Below are 19060 nucleotides of genomic sequence, written 5' to 3' on the forward strand. Positions count from 1 at the left end.
ACTCATTTTCCTGTTGTCCTTTAGAGAAGTGCATACTGTCACAACTCAGGAAAATGGAACTGTACTGATTGCTCGGGTCCTGCTCCCGTTACCACCTCACACTCAAGGACTCTCAATGCTGCAATGTTACATCGCCATTTCTTCCCCCGGGGCTGTGCCTACCACTGTGCTCCCCTGAACACAGGGGCGGGCAAAAGGGGGTTTACTGTTGTGAGTACGCGAAGCACGGGCTTTATTCTTGTATTATTATTTATTAGTTATTATATTATCTATTTATATTACAACCATAAACCTGCTTTTGCCCGCCCCTGTATGTTTATTATTTTGAAATCCTTGGCCCACCACATCCAAGGACATCACTCATTGGCCCTCTGAGGATCACCTCTATTGGGTCACAATACCACAGGACATTAAAAGCTAGTAGTTTACAAATACGTTGTTACCATAATTATAATTCCAATTTTCATTTTATTTTTACTGTACTTTTCCAAATGAGCACCTTCACTCCAAATAGCAACTCTTGGTTAAACCAAGGAGCTCTGGCCAAAGGCAATTTTACAGCTGTGTGAGAAACTGCTAGGGTAAGCATGCCGCCAAGCCGTTAGGAAAGGAGCACCAGTGGACGGCTCTAAGAGCCATTACGTTTCGCAAACGTCACATCCCCACACATTAGTCCCCCTACCTAAGCATGGACAGGACAGAGTATAACAGCTTCAAAAGACCCACGTAATCTTCTATTGTGTGCAAAGCAATGATCTGCATGTTATAGGGAAAAAAGACTTTCCATCAAAATCAGCTTATGTTTTATTCTAAAAACTTAGGAAATTAAAATTAAAGTCTACTACCACACAAAAGAGCCAATCTGGCAGAAATATGACATTTAAAATATTTATATGAAGCTACAAAAGCAAGATGTTCATAAGTCCCATATATGGTACAAATCACCAAGGCAACAGTGAAAACTCTGGGTGATAGGACCTGCACAGATTTCCTGGGCTTTTATTTTTTTAAGTATTTAACCCAAAGTTTAACTTCATTTAGCTAGTTAGGTGAGAAGGATATGGTATCTTATAAAAACTATAAGAATTAGAATAACGTAAGAGGACTAGCCATTAAATCTGTAAGACTAAAAATGCCAAATGAAGAAGCTCCTGAAGAAAAGATTGCAGATTTCCATTTTCCCTTATCTAGTCCCAGCCCAAGCATTTTTCCATTAGTGAGGAGGGTGAGACAACCTAAACTTAAAATACTAAATGTAACCTTTATTAAGTTCATTATAAATATATAACAAAATCCCACTGAATTGCAAAGCCTGATGAAAAACCATCTGGACTAGTGCAATAGTGGGCAAGACAAGGAGGGAAAGGGAAAGAGGGAAGAACCAAGTCAAATTAGCAGAGATTCTATATAACTAAAAACCAAATTAATGATGCTTCATTATTCTGGGTATTTTTCCAAAAAAGAAATACTCGATCATTAAGAACACAGGAAGCACACTTTCTCAGAAAAAAAGAAAAAGAAAAAAAGCATGACTGCATGATCTAGAATTATAATAGTAGGAAGGCCTAAATATTCAAATATTGAAATTCTAAGAAATCACAAATAAAGAAAACACCAAAAGAAGCCAATATGGTTCAGTTTTTAAAAACATGTATAAGTACATTCCTAATTGTGTTTTTTAGAAACATTATCTGTGTTAAAGTAATACAACCAACACCTGTTTGGAGAGTAGATTATTAAAAGGGAGACAACCTTAACTGACTGAGTGGCAGATTTACCCTTTTCCCAAATACATGCTATTGCCTCCCGCTCCCGCTGACATCAAGTTTGGCCATGTGACTTGGTATGTCCCACTAGTGGAAATTACTTTCTCATCCATTTGCCTGTGGCGGTAAATATCTTGGCCAGTAAAACGTGAGCAGAAGTGACAGGCCCCGCTTTTGAACAGAGGCTTCAATGGGTTACGCTGTGTTACCCCACTGCCCCCTGCAAAGACCCCGGCAACCCTTTGCCGGGGCTGCCCCTTCAGCACGACTCTGCCTGCAGGGACGTGAGTGCTGCAGTCAAGGGCTCACTGTGGACAAGCAGCATAAACAAGATAAACTTCAGCTGTTGTAAGACAGTAAGATCTTTCTGGTCTTTTGTTACCGAAGCATAACTGAGCCTAACCTGACTGGTGAGAGAGGCCACTGCAAAACTTCATGAAACGCACAGTATCTTAAAAGTTGGCCAGTGGCAACCAAATGAAGAGAATGGGGCTGACCAGAGAAATATCTGGAAGGCTGAAGGGAAGGTTGGGGCCTCGATGTTGTAGGATAAGAACCACATGGAAGCAGAATTAGATGAATTATATAGGACCCCCCCCCCAAAGAAAAGAATTAAAATAAGAAATGAAAGTCTACAGGGTGACAGATTTCTGCGCAGCAGAAGAAAGACTTTCTAACAACGGACGCTCTCTGGAATGAGAAGACCTCCTTTGGGAAGCTGAGCTCACATAACCGGAGTATTCAAGGAAAGAACACATGAGCACATAAAAAGGAATTATGGAACGGGGTTCCAGGACCACCTGGGTAAATAGACTGACTTTTAATGTTGTGCCCAAATCTGAAAAGTGACATCAATTTCATAAGAAAAGAATAGGGCTCAGTGAGCTTGAGTCACTCTTCCAAATCATAGTCACACAACTGACAAAGCCAAGACCCAAAATATCTCCTGTCTCTGAAGGGAGTGAAAAACGGACTTCTAGAAATGTATGGCCCTGTACAGATATACAAAATTAAACCCAGATATGTCAGCCTCTGTGTGAACCCTTAATGGGAAATGCTCCTCAGTAAGCAGCCCTCATGTGGTTTGTTTTTTGATTTTTTTTTTTTAATGGCAGATGACACTGGTAGACATACACAATACAGCGTATGCAAACATTAAAGAATTACGGAAAAAATGAGTAAATGAATGATAAAATATTTAGAATCCTATTGCCCTAAAATCTAAAATACTCTATGCAGCATCAATATAGTATTACCTCACCACCAATTAATAACACAAGAAATGAAATTACCTTATTCTGTGCAAAGTCCACAATGTTACCCTAATTTCTGTAGTGAAATTATTTTAATAAACCAATACAGTGACTCATGATTCTGTACACACTAGCAACTGCCACCTTTTGAAAGAAAAATTGATGTACATGACTCCTGCTTAGCTATTAAGTGAGAGCTTCTCAAGGTCGTTCATGAAATTCCTTTTTAATTAAACAAACCCATACGCTTAAATAAAAGCAGAAAAATAAATGACTTATACAAGCTTGTAATATGCAAACTAAAAAAATGGTTCAGGAAGCACAAACACCCTTCAAATGATACATTCCTTGGGGATCTGCTCAGTAACCTCACATCTGGCTTTCTACACTAGAAACTCAAAACATCCACACTGGGAAACCACGGGGATCTTATCTGAATAGAAATGGAATGGCATAACAGAAAACTGCTGGAAATAAGAGAGCAAACTGTATTTCAATAAACTGAGGCCACAGACAGATAAATAAGTTACAGCAAATGGTCTTAGCTAGGAGAAGAACAAAGCCATTACACTGTCCGCTGACAATGAGGAAAGAGAGCTAAAACCACCATTAAGAATGCTTCCCTGCATTTTTCATTCACAGAACAGTTAAAGTTATTTTAAAGCACAAAAGAATTGCTACAATTTTTCAAAAAAATCTCAATGTATCCATTCTAAGAGCTGAATAGCTTGATTAATTATTTTCTAAAATAAACAGTTTTGTTTCAAAATAAACTTATAAAATGACTGAAATCAAAGTACGCAAAATAATAAATTTATATGGTAAATGAATTAATAATTATTGAACATTAAAAATAGGCTAAATGAATTAATAATTATTGAACATTAAAAATAGGCTGAATGTTACGCAATGCACATCATATACATCATCTAACAAAAACTCAAGGTGCACAGTATCCTATACTTAACTTATTTATTTTATTTTATTTTATTTTATTTTATTTTTTAATCCATGTCTCCAAGGCATGAACCAGGCATGGGCACAAACCAAAAGCCAACCTGGGATAGACAAGGAGTTACTCTATCCCTGGCTGATATGAGATAAGCACCACCAAACCAGCCTATACTTAATTTAAAGGGCACTAACTAAGGCTGAGTGAGGTGACAGTAACTGACCCAAGTAACATATCCTGAAATCAAACCAAGGTCTAACCTGAAGTTATTTAGAACTATCCCAAGCTTTTAATGCAAGGCATATGGTATACGTCACAATTAACTTTCTTATAAAATAATCCATTTTGACCTGGACTTCAGTTTTTATCTTCAATTCTGTATTCATGAGCACAAAATAAATGAATTATCTGCCTTTCTCTTTTCTCCCAGTATTTCTGTTTTCAAATTCCTACCCACCCCAAAAAAGGAAATGCTACCATTTAAAATACAAAAAACTGAAAAAAATACAATTCAATCACAAATTCATTAGTATTTTTCTAAAACTAAGCTATAAAAAATAACAGCTAACTATAATTTTTAAAAATATGTACTTTGTTCCTTATATATTAAAAACTTATGTAAAGAGGATTATGTTTAAAGATACATTAATTACTTCATAGATATAAGAGCTTGATTCTGGCATAAGATTATAGAAACAGTAAAATTTCCATAATTTACTGGACTTTGTATGTATTGTACTTGGACTTTGTTCTCTTCTGCAGTAGGAGAGAGAATTACTGAATATCTGGAATATTTAAGAGTATTCAACTTGTAAAATCAATGTTTCTAAAATATACTGCTCTTAGTAACAGATAACCTCTATGTCTACTCCAAATCACAGAGGTAGGAACTAAAGTTCAGAATGAAAACTAGGTAAATTTTGTGGTAAAGTTCTTTCTGAGTGACTTAAATGATGGCAACTTATCAAGTGTAGCTTAAGAATCCTAAACGGTGATACTATAGTGATACTACCCTAGATAATAGCTTAGATAAGAAACAATGATACTAGAATGTGTTTTGATCTCCTAGAAGTACTATATTATAAACTCAGAAAGAGCAGTGGAAAGGATTTTGCCATAGAACTAACCCATCCTTTACCTATTTCTCCCCTTAAAACACAGCCAGAGCCTGAACATATTATGGTGCCAGGAAGTAGCAAGTGCTCAAACAACGATGAGAACCAGCCAGAAAACCACAGGAGCCATCAGGAAGGGGCTTCCCCTGGCCAAATGTGAAAGCACTGAAGCATCAAAATAAATAATGGTAATTAATTATAATTCATTGAATAAAATGGAAATCAATGTTTCCAAATTCATACAGATATAAAGATTAAGGGAGATAAATATATAAATACATTCATACATGGGAGAAAATGGAAAGTTCTTCCTTCCAATAGAATGCCAAATCATAAAAGTAGAAGGAATACATAGTGGCATTTGGAAATTAACATTACAGCCACATTAGTAATAACTACTTTAGACAATGATCACCAACAGAGGCTAGAACAAATGAATCAAAATTTGATAACAGGATAATTACACAATCTCTTTGGATCTGGCCACATATTACTTAGTAGTTAGAAAGATAGAATTAAGAAATATAATTAAATACTCACTATCTTATAGTGGAGAAACCTAGCAAAATATCACCTCAAACAAGTGATCAACAACGTTAATTTCATTAAAAATAAAATACTGAAATCATGGGCCTCCTGCTATGATACACTAAGGGCACAATAGCACTTGTATGGTGTTCCTACTAAAAAGCATAACCTAAATCTAATCATGAGGAAACGGTCTCAAATTGAAGGACTATATAAAACATATGTCCTGGATGCATTCAAAATGTCAATGTCAAGAAAGAAAAAGAAAGGCTAAGGAACTCTTCTAGATTTAAAGAGGCATGTGAACTAAATATAACGTATGATCACGGAGTGGATCTCGGGGAAGGGAGGTTAAGCTATAAAGAACGTAACTGAGACAATCGAGAACATCTGAATCGAACTACGGATTTGATAATGGCACTTACCAATGTATGCAAATGACTACTGGTTGAGGGAATAATTAGTGTGTGTTTATATACATGTGCAAGCGCACACACATACACAAACTCACACCCACGGAGGAAGGGTTTAGGACAAGCAATCACACTAATTATAAAGCAAACTGGGCCAATAAAAATTACTGGTGAACCTGTGTGAAAGGATGTATGAAATTATTTGTGCTACTTCTGAAAATTCTCTAACTTCGAAATTAGACCAATATAAAGAAAAGATTTATTAAATTTTATTTTCATAAAACTGTGCATGAAAGCATTTTGAGAACTACAGGAACCCTCTAAGTATCCAGCATTATACTTGGGTTTCTCAAAACCACCTTGATGCTGTTTCTTCTCTTACCTTTCTAACAGATTGTGGATCGCTTTGAAGAGCAGCGTCCGACATTCATAGGAAAGGCCATTTTCCCAGAGTCCTTCTTCCACAACTGAAAAAAAATGAAAAATGAACCAATAAGCTGGGCATCCAAATAAAAACAAACTTTAAAAACATTTTTTCTAAAGCAAAGTGAATGAGTAAATGTAAGTAAGTTATTTCATACTGAAACAGAGAAAGGAAGTTAAGTATTTAACAGAAGTCATAAAATACAAAATACCGAAAGAAACATGTGTTCAGATATTGAAGTCTTTGCAATACCGGCACGGTATACAACTCCTCTCCCATAAAAGTCTTTCCAACCTGCTATTCCAAGTTTAAAATCATTTGAAATTCTCAAATCAAGCTTATAGTGTCACAAAGACTAATTCTGTTCAAGTTCTATTTAAAGGTATTTAAATAGAATCAATACCAAGGTTATCGCATGTACTTTCACAAGGAAAATCAAAAGGAAAAATATCCAATAATGCCAGAGTTACACAAAACTTTTTAAATGTTTTGAAAGCAGTTATCTGAAAGGACTTAAGGATATGATTTTATGGAGAATGTCAGAAAATTAAATCTTAATATAACATCAATTTATTTCCTGAACTCACAACTTCATTAATGGGAAATATTGTACTTGCCTTTGAAATATATCATAATGTTGAGCCACAAGTAACTCTAACACCAAGACAATCCAACCAACTAACAATGCCGCATGCATTTCTAACATTCATTTTCATATATAAAATGATATAAAACGGCCTAGCTAATTTTCTTTTAAATTGTATTAATTCAATTCAAGATAGCAAAAAAATTGGAAGGATGGAAAAGACTTTTACAGGAGAAAATTTCCTCTCCCTTTTACTTGTTATCTTGACAAAAGCATTCACCAGAGAAAATTGTGACAGAATTAAAATACCTGTTAAATCCACAATGCATTTTTAATGCTCTTATCACACTAATTGACCTCTCAAAATGCATCTCCACATTTTCCAACCAGATAAACTTTGAAGAAGTGTTTACATTCATGGGTTTTATTTATTGGACTTTTTTTAAATGCTAAAACTGGGTATTTTTTGTCTTCATATGTCAGATAACTATTTTCCTGCCTATGTGGTTCATCACAATACACCACATTTTTCCCTAAACAATCTCCGGCAGAAACATTGTATTTTATTTATAAACACAGAAATTAAAATAAAATACAACAAATAAACAAACATTACTGCTAGCAACAGATTGTCTCTGTTTAAGACAAAGCGTCCAAGTTTTCTACAGTTCTCTGAAGGTGTCATGAATCTCTGTTCTCACATATTTATCTTTTGGGTAGAGCAAGGCAGCTAACATTTCAAAAAAATAAACACCATATATTAATTTGCTTTTCTTTCCTAACCTGTTTCACGGACTCTAAGACATCATCAATTTTAAGATATAATCATTATTTTATATAACACTGGGGGTAATTGGTGGGAGGAAACTCCCAATTAAACCATAGCATGGTTCTTAACACTCAGAATTTTTTATTTGTAATTATTTAAAGAGCTCCTTTACATTTATTGGTATATTTTTCAATTATTGTACATTCATACAATGAATAATATATTCAAGGAGCTAAGTCAAAAATTCCTAACACTTCGTCAGCACTCAAAGTCCAACTCTCCTGAATCACTCTTCAACGCAGTCAACTCTACGTAAGTCTTTTGTGCCATAAAAAGCACTGGAGATGCAGCTCCTCTTTCCAAGATCTTCTTCCAAGTTGGTAATGCCTATTCTGTACATTTTATGAAAACCTTTTGTAATTAAAATCTTCAAACATACTTTAAAATAGAACAAGAAGCCTCAGTAAATTCCAAACCAAATGACCAGCACTGTGCCATCTGCTTCAACCACACTGCTTTCTCTTTCCTCTCTTTCTTGATACACTTTAAAGCAACTCACGTTCCAAGTACTCTGGTAAACATCAAATCAGAATTTAAACAAGCTTTATCAATGGCCTCTCAAGTTATAGCTCCCAAGTCTCTTTAATCGACAACAGCATTTTTTTTCAAATATGTCATTAACTTATTAAAGAAACCAGATTAACTGTCTTATAGGGTACCTCACATTCACATCTAACTGCATCCTTGTGATACAGTTTCTGAATGTTGGTGGTACTCTGACCTTACCAGAAGGTATGAAAGGAAAGTTCTCAGGCAGCAACCAGAACTCTTAATTTCTTCCTCAAGCGGTCCACAATACTTTGTTAACCAAAATGCTGAGCAGGTATAGCTGTTTGGTCATGCAATATGAAATACTACACAAGTTTGCTCATGAACAGGCAAGGCCGACTACACCACAATTTTAAGATACGACTATGATTTCATCCTCATTTTAACAAGTAGACTTTTTTTCTTTGGAAAAAAATGTTAAAAGAGCAATTACAAAAAAACATACAACTAACATCATACTTAATGTGGTTTTTTTAACTGATTATTTCCCCCCCTAATATATCAAGAACAAGGCAAGGATCTCTGCTCTCTCTGCTCCTATCCCTCTTACAGCGGAAGTCTCAGCCAATACGACAAGGCAAGGGAAAAATACCAGGCATACTGATTGGAATGGAAGAAATAAAACTGTCTCTATTCACAAAGACATGACTATCAGACAATCCTACAAACCAGCAAAAGAACCTACAAAAATTAAAACTGAGTTTAGCTAGATCACAGAATACTAGTCAACAGACATAAAACAATTATATTTCTATATAGTGGACTAAATGATTAGAAACTTAACAAAATTTAAGTACCATTTATAACAGCACCAAAACCATAAAAATCCCTGGATATAAACCTTACAAATTAATACGTAAGATCTATATGCTGAAAACTACAATACTGATGAAAGAAATAAAAGACAAATAGATGCAAAGGTATATATTGATTGTGGACTTGAAAAATTATTATTGTTATGATGTCAATTCTTTCCAAACCAATCTAGAGTCAACTGATTGACTCTACTAAGTGAAAAAAGCCATACTCAAAATGCCACATGCTATATGAGTCATTCATTTGCTATTCTTTTTTAAAAAAGATTTTATTTATTTATATATATATTTTTAGAGAGAGTAGGGGAAGAGAGGGAGATAAACATCAATGTGTGGTTGCCTCTCACATGCCCCCAACTGGGGACTTGGCCCACAACCCAGGCATGTGCCCTGACTGAGAATCAAACCGGCGACCGTTTGGTTCGCAGGTCGGCACTCAAGCCTCTGAGCCACACCAGCCGGGGCGATATTCTAGCAAGTACTACAAACTGCTCAATGGTATCCAGATATGGGAGTGGTGGGAGGGGTTGAAAACAAAGGAACATGGGAAATCTGGGGTGCAGGGGATGGAGCTGTTCTATATCTTGATTATGGTGGTGGTTACATAACTGAGCAATTCATCAACCCTCAGAAAACAAGATATTAGAAACAGAAAAATTTACACAATCTTTCACTGTTCCAATTTGCATGCTCATTTTACTACTGGATATGGTTTTTGGATCTAAGCCATTATAAATATGTTTACATTGAATTTTTTATATTTTTAGTGCTGAAAATTTAAAGGACTTGTTTTTATCCAAAGGATATGGTGTCTATCTGGTTAACTCTCATTCATGGATTATTAAAGGCAAAAACGAAAGGATTTCGGTACCGAGACACTACAGACAAACCGGTCCTCTCCAAACACACAGTATTCTATTAGTTACATTAAGTATTTCATCTTAAATACTGTAAATAATACAAACATAACAAAACAAAAAAGATTTTAGATAACTGTTTTTTAGTAGAAAGTTTTTCAGTATTTAGAAAAATACTAAATATTAATTTTTTAAGTACCATTATTAATATACTTCTAATATGGTGATTCTCATCCCTTCCTTTATATTATATAAATATATAGTACAATATTATATGAATTAATACAAAGTTCAGGCACCAACTTAATAGAAAATAGTGAATAAAGCAGTAACATGAAGTAAAACAGATCACCCTACAGTAAGCTTTTATTTAAGGAAACTATACTATAGCTTAAAAAACAATAGAAAAATATGAATTATCCTAGAAGTTAACCAACAAAATGTAAAATATAAGTCTGCAGAGGTAATTAAAAAAGGCACAGTGTTTGGACTTCATTGAACATTTAAATTTCCTGTCTTAAATATTTTATTAAAGATTCAAGAACAGTGAATAATTTACTCAAGTCAACAACTGTGATCAAAGATTAACCACTCTAATAAAAACTATCAATTTAAGCTATGAATTTAAAGGTATTGCATTAATATGCTCTTTTAATTTACTGTCTATACTTGTGAAAAGGAACATACATCAGACCATACTTTATTTCTTACCCACTACAGGTATAGAATTTCCAGAAATATAAAAACAATGTATGTTTCAATGAATCTCTAAAATCCCAAAATAAGTTAAATCTAGACTGACATTTTTAGAAACTAATAAATGTGGCCACCATTTACTGGCCAGCAGCTCTGGACTGTTATGCCTCACGCACCAGGCTGGCAATTAGGAATGCACTCAGAAAGCTCATAAAGACTTCGAAAACCACTGTGAGGCAAAAAACTACTTTGAATATTTCCTAGAAAACAAAAAAATCTTTCATTTCAAAATGATAACAATAAAATAACTTCTAATTTTCAAGATTGGTGTTCTATCCCAAAAGGAATCTTGTTCATTATCTGAGGCTTTATTCTATGCGCCAAGTTTTAAATCCAGCACACGACACATAAATGGGGCGGGGGCGGGGGCGGGGAGGTGGGCACCGAACTTTTCCCCACCGTACTATGAGACAGAGTAAAGGCCAGGTGGCATTCGCGTTAGCCCCTCAGCACCTGACATCTTCCTGTCACTGCTGAAGGACTACTTCATGAATTCTGGTTGGGGTCAAAGATGGTCACCCCTAACAGGAGCGGAAAATACTGATTCTCTTTTTCATACCCCCCTGCAACGTGGACAAGGTTATATATTATCCTAAACCTCCCGAGATGCTCCTGCACCACACCTCTGTAAAAGGAGAGAGAGCTTTCTATTGGCTCTACAAGTAGTAGCGGAGGTGCCACAGCATCTAGTGCTTGCTGGTAACAGCACTAGTTCCTTATCAAACCAGTTACGCAGCAGCGACCCTAAACGGGCCAGAGTTCTGTGAACACTCAATATTCTCTTTAATCCCTATTTTCTTAGTTTGCAACTAAGAATTCTGATCAATACAGTTTATTTGAAACTCCATTATATAAATGAGAAAACTAAGGCTTACAAATCTTAAATTTTCCCAAGGTCACATAACTAAGTTCAAGAATCCAGGGTCAAACATAGCTACTACACTCCACAGCCAACAGGATTAAATGTATTTTATATCTACTTTTAGAAATAGTAATTATTCCATTAATTAAACTCATCAAGGGAGTTTATTTTCATAGCTGCAGTGACTAGAACATTTCAGATATTCATAAACATGTGTAGAATTGACCTGATAAACTCTTTATATCTAGGTTAAGAGGATTAGTGGCAAAGACGAAATTCAAACCCAAGTTTTTTTAGTCTAACACCCATGTTCTTTCCATGAAACCACACTTCTCCATGTGGTTAGTATTAAGTTAACCCACCTCATCCCCCTCTTTTGCTAGAAAGGCAATTTTCAAGACCAAAGTTAAATTATCCTTTGAATCCACCATTTGCACTTTAAATTAATGTTTTCTAAATAGCTGCAAGTAACCTTTTCAAAAGTTAAACAAAATTAAAATTGCTTCTGCAATCTATTTGTACAGCTCCATGGTAAAGTCTGAGAAAATCACATAATAGCTTTTTTAATTAATTTATCTGAGACACCCTCCTCCCAAGGTAAAATTTAAACCAACACTTCATTTGCTTGATATTGAGCTTCTTCAGAGAGCATCCTTTGGGATGGGGGGGGGGGGGGTAGTTAGTCCAGGTTAAGTTTCTATAAATGATGTAAGATGCACTTACTACTTAATTCCCCATCTCCCTTCCAAGGTGAACTGAGAAAAAATGCAACTGCCAAGTTTGAGGCCTGGAGGTGCTGGGGCCTGTCTTTATGAAACCTACAATCTCCCAAGGGTATACTGTCTCCATATATTTTTTAAAAAAGCCTTTCTAATTCCTTTGATCTTTCAAGTTGCAACTTAAATGCATATTAATTATTTCAGAATATAAGGTTGCAAGAGGACAATCTCTATAAACTATATTCATAAATCTATTTACATATAACAGAAGATAAATTTTTCTAACATTTTATCAACAGTATCAGAAAAGAAAGCTCCAAGAGACCAAAAATGTGTATACAATAAAGTAGTGACAAGCATCAACCAACACAAGGAATTCCTAAACTAAAACATTCTCCTGCTATTATGTGGTCTATGACCGCCAAACTAAAACTGAAAAATAAAACTAAGTACCACCACAGCTGCCTATTTACAAAGAAAAGCTATTTTTGGCACTAAAGTTAACTCACTTATATTATAAAAGCTATAATCAGAATATTTTTAAACTGCTGTTATTCAACCTTTTTTAAAAATAGTAATCCTCATAACCAAATATTTAAATTCCAAAAGTACTACATAAAACTTTTTAACAGAATACAGTGTTTTTAGAAGGGAAAGTTTAATGAGCAGTAATTATTGCTCAGTGCCCAAATTATTTTTCAAAATCTTCACAAATTGTAATACAAAACTATTAACTTTGCAAAACATGGCTCTTTGCAGAATTAATAAGGTTCTCTGAAGGAAAAACCATATAAAAGTTTCAGGGGGGAAAAGTCAATATGGCAAAATATCAAAGCAGCATCTACTTCAATGATTTTGTGTTTCCCAGCAGAGAACTTGGAAAGATACACCTTCCAATTCAACAAAGGAAACTGACACCCCACTTGAAGGGGAAAAGGCGAGAGGCGGGAGAATGGAATGGGGCAGGGAGGAGCATAAAGATCGTGAAACCTTTAAGAAATTCAAGCTCATCCATTTAGAATTCAGGTCACCGTGCCTTACACAATTTAAAAGTAGAAATTCTTTAAAAGAATACATATTTCCTCTGAGCTATGATACATATTTCCTTTTAATGTATCCTATTGCAGCAACAGCTGAAATGAAGGTCTAGACATCAAAAACACTTCTTACCCGCCCCCCAACTGCTTTTTTACCTCGGGCATCAGAACTAATGAAACCCATTAACCAGAACACTGAGTTCAGTAACCACATTGGCCATTGCAAATATTGGAGGAGGAGGCGCACTTTCAGGGATGACACTCTTTATTCAGCCATTAAAATTACTGAAAATCAGATTAATTTTGCTCCAAACTCCAGAAACTCAAGCAGAATAACGCAAGGCACATGAAACAAGATGACTTCCCAGTTAGATCTCAGGGACAAACTGCTAAAGACAGAGCAGCTCCGCCACCACTTGGCCCCACTGCCTTTGTTTTTACCTTTATCTGCAATATATACAGCAGACTAGTTTTTTAATGCTGTTTTTAATTATTAAATATACTACCTAAGAAGTACACTACAGAGACAGTCTAAGAAAACATTTATCAATTTATTTTATGGGTTACATCAAGTGAAGTTTAAAGATAAGTATATAGAAAATTATTATTTACTTTCTTAAAATTGACTTTACAAAAAAATGAGTAACAAAGTGGCATAATGCCACATTAATTCTGAAATATAGCATTATACCCATAAAAAATCCAATTACATACAACACTATTGATTGATCACAGTTGTGCCAACATAGATTGGCTTATAAAATCCATATCTGAAGTCATTAATAACTAAATAGACTTATTACTTATATCAAACTCAACCCACTTAGAACTCTGGCTTCCTTGAATAACTTGTGTATGTGGCATCTGTGGTATCACTTAACAAACCTATGCTGAAAATGGATTTTAACTTTCCCAATGTCATCAAATGAGAACTAGGAATAAAAGATGTATATAAAAATGCTCCATTTGTTTTGACCTACTTGCAACTTAAAATGATTATGAACACTAGTAATATTCATCAGACAGAAGCAGAGCTGCGATGCAAATCTTAACAGCACGATGACTTACTACGGAACCTGACAGCATGAGCTCTCTGCCAGTTACAGGACAACCAAAATTTTAATGATGGTTTCCACACAGCACTGCAGCAGTTGGGACATGACCCAAGTTAGCATTTCAATGGATCACAGAACTCCATGTAACGCCACCAAACTTTAAATGGAAGGAAACCATAAAACTAAATTTCTAGATAAATTGAACAAGGCTTTCAAAAGCCAAGTGCTAGAGAAAACAGTCACAGCGACTGTCACTTTCACAGCTACCCAGTGAAAGAGGAAACTGGCACAATGGCTGTCACTGACTTCTAAAAATGAAATCTGCCCCCATTTGCTACTTCTTTTAAATATTTTAAAATAATGATTACTTTTTTAACCTTTAAAGCTATGACTATACTCTTAATTTTGTTATATAATAAGCATAAACAAATAAAGACCTAGAAGAACAGCCATCAAAATTAACAGCTTCTTAGGTTGCTTGGAACAATTTTCTTTTTTACCCGGGTATTTTCCAGATTTTCTTCAATTAATACGTATTTCCTTTACAACCATACATCACATTTGAAATAGATATTTAAAATAAGGCTACTATTATTTATTAAACAACTATGTGCTTTCAAAAAGCAATATGCTGAGAAATTACAAGAAAAATCATTATTAGGACAGGAATCACAGGGTAAAATTAAATTTACAGAAAGAAAACCATATATGTGATTCAGTTAAGACAGTTATACTTGAATCTATCAACACTACAAAATAAACATTTCATAAACTTCCTCTATGACAATTACTTTCACCAGGATGACTCTACTGATTTCAACACTGACACAAATGAGCAATAAAAATTAAAAATATGTCCGCCCTCTCTTCAGACACAACCTGATTTGAAATATACACAGATATACACACACACACACACATACACACACGTGGCCCCAGATTACTACTAAAATTCTGGAGGGCAGGTCCCCAAATCGCCTTTTACACTAAAGCTCCAACAGCTGCCTGCTGTCCGTGGCTGCTATCACAGCGAGTAACCCTTGCAGCTGTAACTGTGTGAAATGCAGCTGTCCTGTTGGTATTCTCTCCCCAGCCCCACACCCATCCAGCATTTCTGTTCTCACTACAATAATCTTAAAGAGCATTTTACAGGAGGCTTAGCCTAACTGAGGGCATTCTACGCGTGACCGAGAGAACATGGAAACACGATTCATTAGACACGCCTGGAGTGATAACAATGGTGTTGCTTCTTGCTGCCTTTCATTTCGTACATCAGGCTGAGACTAATGCATTCTCGTTACACAACAAGCACATTTATAGACAGGAAAAAGCTGTAATCACCTTTGATTAAGAGACAGCATATTTTTCCTATATGAGCTGCCAGCCATACTGACATAGTCCTTATTTTTTTAACTGCGGGTTAGAATAGCAAATGTACCCAAAAAAAATGACAGAGAGACAGAGACAGACAGACAGACAGACAGACAGACAGAAAGCTGACTTATGAAGATTGTACACAAAGGTTTCTCTAGACCAGGCTCAGTGCCAAATCTATGAGACCTAACTGGTACCTGGGCCTGTATTTAAGCGAGACTATCTATGGCAAATAGACTCTACCCTCATTAAGCAATCCCATTCTATATATCCAATTCTTTGGAGGTAAAAATTACAGAAAGCTCTCATCATTTTAAACATAATTTTTAATGACCTACCTTTTTTCCATTTCTTTTGCCATAGGACTACAAAATAACAGTATCCATCCTTTTTATTCTTTTTCCATTATCTTACTTTTACTTCAAATAATGTGTCCTATTTTTCTTGTTATCTAGCTTTACTACAGAATAATGCTTCCCTTTACATAAGATGCTAGGCCATAACAGAACATCTGCTTTCTACTTTAAATAAAACAGCAAAACAAAGAAAAATACAAATCTGATTAAAAACAGGAATGTAGAAAAATTATTTTATATCAGTCTATCATTAATCCCAACTTCCATCAATGACTGGAGCTGGCAAAAATTGGAATTTTGCAAATATAAAAGCCCTAACTTAAACTGAAAAAAAAAAAAAAACACAAACCACATTATACTGACAACATGTAGAGTCGATTTCCTTAGGGTAGGGCGTTTTGAGAAGTGACCCACTTCACACAGCCACACAGCTGCGTCGTCCGTGGGTTCACGCTTACTTGTATGTGTTACTGGGCGGTTGTTCATGGTGAGTTTGGGAGTTGACAGAAAAATAAATATATGTTAGCCAGTAACTGAAAGATTAGAGTTAAACCAAAATAATGGAAGGTATTTTTTCAAGGTTAGCAGATCCTGTGTAATTAAACTTTTATTTTTTAATGGTTAGTCTTTTCTTTAAGTTTCCTATAACACTACTGTGTTTTACGCTAAGAATGTGTTACAAAACTAGCAAAACAATTTGCACATGTGAAATTCTGTTAAATGAGTAAAGAAACGAATATAAGCAAATAATAGAAAAAGGTAAGTCTGGCTCACAAAACTCTGAGGCCTAAAATAGCATTTTAAAAAATGGTTATGTAGCACAAACAAGTTTTGGTAAACAGAAAAACACTGGGGCAACTTTTAGCTGTTGGATGTTGAAGAGTTTTCTGACCCATGCTAGCACACCAAGTTAGAAACCAGAAAACCTGCAGCCTGTCTTTCGTGCATCTGTTAGTGACCAGTGAGCTAAAACTTGCATTTAACTAAACACAGTGTGTTTTGAAGAGGAGTCAGATGTGTTCCATACTGTATTAGAATTACACAACTGTAAAATTTTTATTATTTGGAATAAAGTAGCAAGTCTTATTACACAGGATAACATCTACATAATTTCTACTCTGAAAGTGCCCAGGTGTCCCTCCCTCTTTTTTCAGTCTTTTGTACTATATAAAAAGCATGATTCCCCCAAAACTAATTAAAAATTACATCTGTAAGTTTTCCCTGCCGTCTGTATTTGGACAACGCAAACCATCATCAATATCAAATATGTCCTAAGACACAAAAACATTATTTAAAAAATGTAGTTTAAATGAATTCTTAGTAATCAAACCATTTTACTTTAATAAATGATTACTTGATTCACACATGAGTTTCTATTATATTAATATGGTACTTAGAAGAATCACAAATTTATTATTCTTCACTTTTAAAAGCCAGAATATATAATTCTTCCCCCAAGTCTCCAAAATTAATTTGTTTTTTAATTCAAAACAACCTACTGGAAAGCAATTAAATGGTTCTCAAAACTTTAAATTGAAACATTTCCAGGAGAAAGCTGTCCTCATCCAAAACTTTTAACAAGCTAAGCAGTTTCCAACTCATAAACAAAACAATAATAAATGACCTAAATATTCCAACACTGCCAACATTTTTACTTCATATAGGTGTTTCAACACTACTAGGTTCCTTTGCATTAACACAATGCAATTTCGGAAACTCCAAGTACTTTGGGAAATGATGCTCCGTTATTGACAACAGTGGTGTGAGCCAGTTCAGTCCTATCGTCTTTCCCAACTTGGCCAGAATGGCATTTCTGGCGGGAGGCTGAAGTGACCCCGTAATTCTGGACTGGGCACAATCCGGGGTAGGGGAGGGCCACGTAGGTTCAATAACGCACAGGGCAGTGGTTTCTCCCTGTGGTCCCGGGAGGGCTGTGCCCTGGGGAACAGCCCCAGCAAGGCTAGCCCGCTGCCATCGCCACATCTCAACCCGCATTGCTGCACTTTTCTCCAACCGTACTTACATCCGCTATAAATAATGGAGTTTAACCGAGAGTTCATTTGAAAACATAAATAAATCAAGGAGTTTGTAAAAGGAATAGAACTTGCAAATCAGTGGAACAGGAAAAGGAGCAAACAGGACCAGAAACACTTCTCTGGTTCTGCTGCTTCCTTAGGAGGTGTCTCCACTTTCTTTGAGATTCTTTCCAGCTCTTAGATTGCATGATTCTAATGGGGTGCACTGGAATATGAGAAGGATTTCAAAATTCACTGAGTCAAGTTCTAGCCAATCCACTCATTCTCATCACGAAACCCAGAACCCAAACCAATACTCAAGTTAGGCACTGCATGTTAAATCAGCTTTTTATAGGCTGGCCTTAGAATTTATTCACCAGTTAGAATGGGTTTTTCATGAGGGAAAAAAAAACGTATGTTCCAAATAATTAACTTATGAATGGCCTTCTGGAACACAATGGTATTAATATTGACTTGCTTTTGTCAATGGGTGTTGGCCCATGTTGATTCTCCTTTCCACAGTTTAATAACTAGCTACTAAAAAGTATAAGAATTAAAAGTTACTTTAATTAGCATTCACCACAGAACATAAAAGCTCCTAAGGAGTTTTGTTAGTGGAGGAGTACTCAGGAAGCTTCTATGATGCCTGTTTATTTCTTGGGGGCTATACACTAAATGGCTGTTGCACAATAATTTATTATTTTGTATGCAATTCTCCATATTGATAGCTCATAATTTTAAAGCTTGTTTTCAACTATACTTCAAAAACAAAAAAATACTTATGAACTAATACAGGGTA

The 19060-nt window shown here is 35.3% G+C and overlaps 1 protein-coding gene and 1 non-coding gene across 3 annotated transcripts in view; both read right to left on the bottom strand.

The window, feature by feature from the left end:
- Window positions 1-19060, bottom strand: part of MED13L (mediator complex subunit 13L) — a 244806-nt gene that overhangs the window by 105057 nt on the left and 120689 nt on the right. For both annotated transcript variants that reach the window (XM_090290784.1, XM_090290783.1), the window contains exon 3: window positions 6410-6494. In XM_090290784.1, the coding sequence (XP_090146910.1) occupies window positions 6410-6494 (85 nt within the window). The remainder of the gene's footprint in view (window positions 1-6409; window positions 6495-19060) is intronic.
- LOC149996856 (small nucleolar RNA SNORA48) lies at window positions 4029-4160 on the bottom strand. The gene has a single exon (XR_016507353.1). It is a non-coding gene; the product is annotated as a small nucleolar RNA SNORA48 (small nucleolar RNA).

This window comes from Furipterus horrens, unplaced genomic scaffold (assembly GCF_987537825.1).
Source record: "Furipterus horrens unplaced genomic scaffold, mFurHor1.1.pri manual_scaffold_11, whole genome shotgun sequence".
Taxonomy (NCBI): Eukaryota; Metazoa; Chordata; class Mammalia; order Chiroptera; family Furipteridae; genus Furipterus; species Furipterus horrens.